Source organism: Bison bison, unplaced genomic scaffold, assembly GCF_000754665.1.
Source record: "Bison bison bison isolate TAMUID 2011002044 unplaced genomic scaffold, Bison_UMD1.0 scf7180017864036, whole genome shotgun sequence".
In the NCBI taxonomy this organism is placed as follows: Eukaryota; Metazoa; Chordata; class Mammalia; order Artiodactyla; family Bovidae; genus Bison; species Bison bison.
The window spans coordinates 4717829-4723828 of record NW_011494608.1 but is presented as its reverse complement, the minus strand read 5'-3'; the positions used below and the strand labels follow the sequence as shown (position 1 = coordinate 4723828).

The window sequence follows — 6000 nt, the reverse complement described above, 5'->3', positions numbered from 1 at the left end:
AGAGTGTCTGGGGCTTGCTTCACACCACTTCCTCACCTGTGTGGAATGCCTCCTCCCTTGCATTTCTTCATCCCTAGGTTGATACAGGCAGTCATTTTCTTCAGCTCCCTGGAAGATATTATACATCCAGTTGTATATTTCTTGCCTTGTGTCCCGAAATGTTCCCTGATTTTAGATGAAAATGTCCTCTCTGCTGGGAGGCCATTTATTCCTCTTGCCTGTGGATCACTGGCCGGTGAGTGCTTTGGCCTCTCCTGCTGACCTCCCAGCATTTTTGTGTTCCCAGAGGCTATCGCAGCCTGCTGGGAGAGGCAAAGCACCTCTGAAATACTCCCAGTTCAGGCAGCTGCAAAGGGGCGTAGGGTGCCAGTTCTGTGCATTGCCTCATGCCCAAAGAAGAGGTGCTGATGACCTCCATTTAGATATACAACCAACTGACTTTCTGGTTTACCTTCCTTAGGGAGCAGACGGAATAGCGGGAACTGCTGGACCACCAGGAATCCAAGGACCCCCAGTAAGTTCCTCAATGGACAGGATCTGCCTTCAGCCTGTGTTTGGAACTTCCTAGAACCTCAGGTGTTTGTCAGCCCTGCCCTGGTCCTCCCACACTCCCGTGGCCCACGTTCCAAGGGTCGATTGACTACTAGTCGACTGTAGGAGGAGTCGCTTTCTGTTAGGACCCTGGTTACCCAGCCTGTAAATGAAAGATTTGGATGAAATGACCTGGCCATTGGCTGTTCCAAAATTCAGTTTACGACCAGTTCACACTGGCTCAAGGTTTAGCCCCATCTCTCTAGTCCTTTCTGGTGTGGTTTCCACTTGGAACAGGCACAGGGGACTAGAAAGCCTGGAGCTGCTCCATCCTGAGCCTGTGGTATGAGCGGCATGTCAGGCAGGAGTAGCCCCTGTTACCCAGCTGTTCAGAAAGCCCTGAGATAAATGAGAGTGAAGTTAAGAGTGAAAGCGGAAGTTGAAGTTAGGACCCTAAAAACACACAGGTCGATTTGGTTGGAACCCAAGACTTTTATCTCAAAAACCAGCATTAAATTCATTGCTTGAAGCTGTGGGACCATTCTTGGCTTCAGCACCATAAAGCAAAGATGAACATTACTTTAGCAGGCGTTGTGTTTGTAGTCACTACATGCATGGTCTCTTAAAGGGATTTACAGTCCCCTAAAACCTCTTATCTCATCTGATGGCCTCTTATCAATAGGAATCATTGTCTCCGTTTTATAGATAAGGAAAGCGGGCATCAGAGAAATGCAGCTACCAGTTCAGGGGCATGCAGTGAGGAAGTGTCAGGGCCAGGTGCAGACCCCACTCTGTGGAAATCTCAGGGTCATGTTCCAGGTAGGACTATTGCTAGTAAGCAGGTCAATCCTGCTCTGGTATCTCTGCACTCTGGTGCCAGTAACACTTCAGGGGTCAGCCAGGAGAACTCGTCTTCCTCAGATGAGAAGACAAAGCAGATGGGGTGAGGTCACTCATCCAAGGTCATACAGAAAATTAATATCCAAGTTAGGAGTGAAGTCAGTTTGAAAATTCCTATTTCGGGCGTTCTTTCTGTTAACTCCACGCTCACCCCCTGTGTGGGATGGTGGGTTAGGGGCAGGGGGAAGCCAAGATTGAAAAGTAAGAGCCATGTGGTTCTTTTTATGATTATCATCTGGCTGATCCTTTAGAAGCAGCCCACCTAGAAATTCCAGGCTGAATAAAATATAAGCCATACTGCAGGCAGCTTTTTATTGATTCTCAGACAGAAAAAGATGGCCCTGATAAAAACTAACTTACTGTTTGCCCGAGGAAAATAAGATTTGGGGCCCAGATGTAAATCCTCGCATTTCTAGGAATTAAACGACATTAAATAAGACATTGATTCTGTCCTTGCAAGTTAGGCCTGTGCTTGAAGCTGTCCACTGTCCTCATCTTTACGCATAAACATCAAACCACAAAACAGCTGAAGTTTTCTTGGCACAAGCAATGAGTATTGGTAGTTAAAAGACAGAAATAAAATTAAAGAATTTACACAGGGAGAGAAATCTAAAACATTCCTATTGCATTTTGAATTAAAATGTATAAACTGCTTGCCAATTTTTTTGACATAGAGGGAAGGCCCTCATTTTTATTTCTGTTCCCTTGAATAGAGTCTCTTGTCATTATGTTGTAGAAAGAACATCCACCCATTTACTATTTGTTGTTTTTTTTAAAAAGTAGTTTGAATATATAACAACACCTGTGAAGCAGTTGAATGTAGGATCCTAGTTTGTTAGGATTTTTTGCTAATCTTTTATAGCTATCTTCTGATGGTACAGCTATCAGCTATCTGTTTAGACAGTGAGTGTCTCACCTTTATCAAGTATTTTCAACATCTGAATTTGCATAAATTGATGATTGTTTTTCTTCTTTCCATCTAAATTTAATTGGGTAATCTAATAAAAAATTAAATTGCATAATTTCTATGGCATGCAACAACTCCTGAAAACAGGCTTAGGAACAACCATACTGACTCCTTATTGAGTCTTCAACTCACCTGATTGGAGCAAAAAGACCCTGAACAGTGAATATTTTAGTCTTGGGGGCCATATGGTCTCTGGTGCAGATAATCAGTTCTGCCATCATAAGGTGAAATCAGCCACAGACAGTGTGTAGACTAGTGGGTGAGACTGTGTTCTGATGAAACTTTGTGCAAATGAGCTGAGAGCCAGAGCTTGCTGACTTTTGTCCTAGGTTCCTGGTGTTTACATAGTAGGATCTCTGGAATAATAAGCATCCAACGAGGTGTCTGGGAAGCTCTGTTATCGCTATTTAAAAAATACCTCATGTGATCGAATATTTGGCCCAAGTTGACAGAAACCCCACTTTATTTGTTAATGTGTTTGCAGATGTTGTGATGCAAGGAGGGGATGAAATTTTTTTGTTTGCTTTGTGATTATTTTGCATTGGTGTAAGTGACAGTGTCTCCGGACAATCTCAAATATCATGCAACATAAGTTTATAGAGATGTTTACAAGTTGTTGTCAATCCCAAGTGTGGAACGTGGATTAGAGTGTAAAACCTGATGTCAGTGTCTTCCTACAAAGGAGAAGCAACGACAGGAGATTCAGAAGTCACCAGGACTTCTGAAATACTCGTGGTAGAGACACAGGGCTTATACATAAGCCCACAGGGATAAAAATGGTAACACTGATTACCCCATCTGCTTGACGGTGGCGTGTGTTTTTGGTGACTAAAATGGAAAGGAAGTATTAATTAAGGCAGCTTGGTAAACACAATCCTTCAAAGTCGATTTCATAGAGGAAAAGGGATACTAAACGCCACCACGGATGGTAAAAAGTCGGGGAACCTCTGGATCAGAGGGCGGCAGTAACAAAAGCAGCTGCTGTGTGTGTCCCGGTCAGTTCTTTTCTTGTCCTGCGTCCTGTGTGCTGAAGCCCTGCGGGTGGTGTGTCTGTGTGGTGAGGCAGGCTCCCGAGACGCGGGCTGTTTGGGGACAGAGTGCAGAGTTGGATCTGGACCCAGGTCTCATGGACCCCTAAGCCTCTTCCCACTGTGCCTTCCAAGCCCTAATTCTCCCTGAGTCTATGTAATAAGGCCAAAGTGAGCTGCGGTCTGCACATCAGCTGTGTGATTCTGCCCTGCCCAGGGCACCTCCCTGCCCGCAGAGAAGCAGCTCCTGGAAAGGAACAAGGTGGATGAGGACTCCTTCCAGACCACGAAGGCGATTCTGCGAGAGATCACTCACCTCCAGAAAAGCCAGCCAAGAAATTTACCGGTGTTCTGTGTTTTGGATCTTTTAGGGGAAAGAAGGTCCTCCTGGCCCCCAAGGCCCGTCTGGATTACCTGGCATCCCAGTAAGTGGCTTTTTATTTTAAATCAAGTTTCTCTACTACAAAAATATGCCAAGAAAATGATCTTTCACCGTTGTTAAAGCAAAGGGTGTTTACTAGGGGACTTTTTGGTACAATAGAAAATTAGAGAAAAAAAAAAAATCACTAAGCAAAGCCAGTCCTAATCTCATTCTTTCTCTATGTATATATTTGTTGTTGTTTACTTATGTAAATAAAATTTTCATCTCTCTCTCTCTACACACACATACACACATAACTCTGATAATGGTTTGTGATAATATAAACATTTTATATTTTCCGCACTGGTATTAAACGCTCATAAATTTTACATACACTCTACCCAATAAATCTATCAAAATATATATGATTATTCTTTATTGCCTGATAAACTTTATAACTATTTAAAAAATCTACAATAGAGTATTTTACATGCAGAGCACTTTCCTTACTTGTGTAGGATGGTGCCCAAAAGTCTACTTGTCAGAGTGTAGTAATATCTAAGATTCTTGAAACATACTGAAAATTGAAGTGAAGTGAAAGTAACTCAGTCATGTCCGACTCTCTGCGACCCCATGGACTGTAGCCCGCCAGGTTCCTCTGTCCATGAGATTCTCCAGACAAGAATTCTAGAGTGGGTTGCTATTCCCTTCTCCAGGGGATCTTCCCAACCCAGGGATTGAACCCCGGTCTCCCACATTGCAGGCAGATTCTTTAGCCCCCCGGGAAGCTTGCTGTTCTGGACTTTTCAGTTTAATATCGGGTTGGCCAAAATGTTCATTTGGGTTTTTCTGCAACATCTTATGGGAAAACTGGAACAAACCTCTTGGCCAACCCAATATATTTCTCGATAGGGTCAGACTCTCCAGTGTGTTAGGAATAAGGCGGGCCCAGGGAGGCTGCCTGCTGCCTTCTCGTTGAGAATGCGTCCTCGTGTGGCTCCAGGCCTGGAGTGTGCCTGCTCCTGGCGCCGCTCCTGGCCACAGGGCCCACCCACTGCCCCCCACCGCGTGTCCTTTTGTTCCGGCTGTGCTGGCCACGCACTGGCTGCCTTTTGGGTTCCTGAACACTCTGCACCCTCTCTTCTCCGGGCCGCAGGGCCTTTGCACATGTGTCTGTGTCCCCGTGAATGCCCTCTTGGCACTTCTGTCACTAGTTGATGCCTGTGATCTTTCCCATCTCATCCCAGGCATCACTCTCCAGAAGTGCCCTCTGCCCCTCAGGCCAGGATAGGCTTAGTCTCTTTCCTTTTTTCTTAAGTGTCTGTCTCAGCAGGTATCACATCTTTATGTCATGGTGTGATCTGTGACCACCTCCCCCATTATTAATTGATTTGATTATTCAACACAGTCTAATTAGGCACTTACTAGTTGCTAGATCTGGGGACATAAAACAAGAGCGGCTGGTAGTCACTGGGATATGTTCTGGGCTGTGGATTCTATGACACCAGGCTTTTTTGCTCCCCACACATGCTGAGCACATGGAAAATATTACTGAAATAAATATGTGGGTGAATGAATGGTTTTCGTGGAGCCCTTCCTCCTTGAATGTCTGATAAATGCCCGCATTGGTCAAGGAGGCATTTCCTGGGCATCGCCAGTAGCCCTCACTGTGGCCATGCTACCCCGGAGATTGAGTCCCCTGTCCAGGGTGCCCAGATCTTAAAAGACAGTCTGGGATGTGAAACCCCTGATGGTATAAACTGCAACCATGTGGCCTAGTGTGTCAGAGCAACTAGGGAATGTTCGATTTCATTCCAGCCATTGTAAAGGTAAGGAGAGAAGATCCCAGTTTGAATTTTGTGCCAAACCCTTGTCATCGAAGTCCTAGGGTAACTGAAGAGGAAAGAAATGACCTTAGATGTGGTTCTGTGATTTGGAAGAACTCCTTCTTCCTCCTCTCTTGCCTCCCTTCTTCCCTTCCCTTGCAGAACCCATCTGCTCATGGTTATCGGCAGGTGGGAGCCGAGATCTGACCTCCATGGTGCCTCATGAGTTGAGCCCCGTTTCTTCCTCTCTGTCTCTTCAATTCTGTCCCTGTAAAATCCACTCTCACTCCACGGCCCTTCCTCCCAGCCACTCTACATTACCCTGCCTTCCTCTAACAAATCATCCTTGTCTAGAAAACTCTTTCTCTCCCTTCTGCCTGGGCGATA

At 45.2% G+C, this 6000-nt stretch overlaps 1 protein-coding gene across 1 annotated transcript in view; it reads left to right on the top strand.

Annotated features, from left to right (window-relative positions):
- The window catches only part of COL22A1 (collagen, type XXII, alpha 1), a 226139-nt gene that overhangs the window by 195145 nt on the left and 24994 nt on the right, over window positions 1-6000 (top strand). The window contains exons 52-53 of the mRNA XM_010834806.1: window positions 461-514; window positions 3798-3851. Coding sequence (XP_010833108.1) covers window positions 461-514; window positions 3798-3851 — 108 coding nt within the window. The remainder of the gene's footprint in view (window positions 1-460; window positions 515-3797; window positions 3852-6000) is intronic.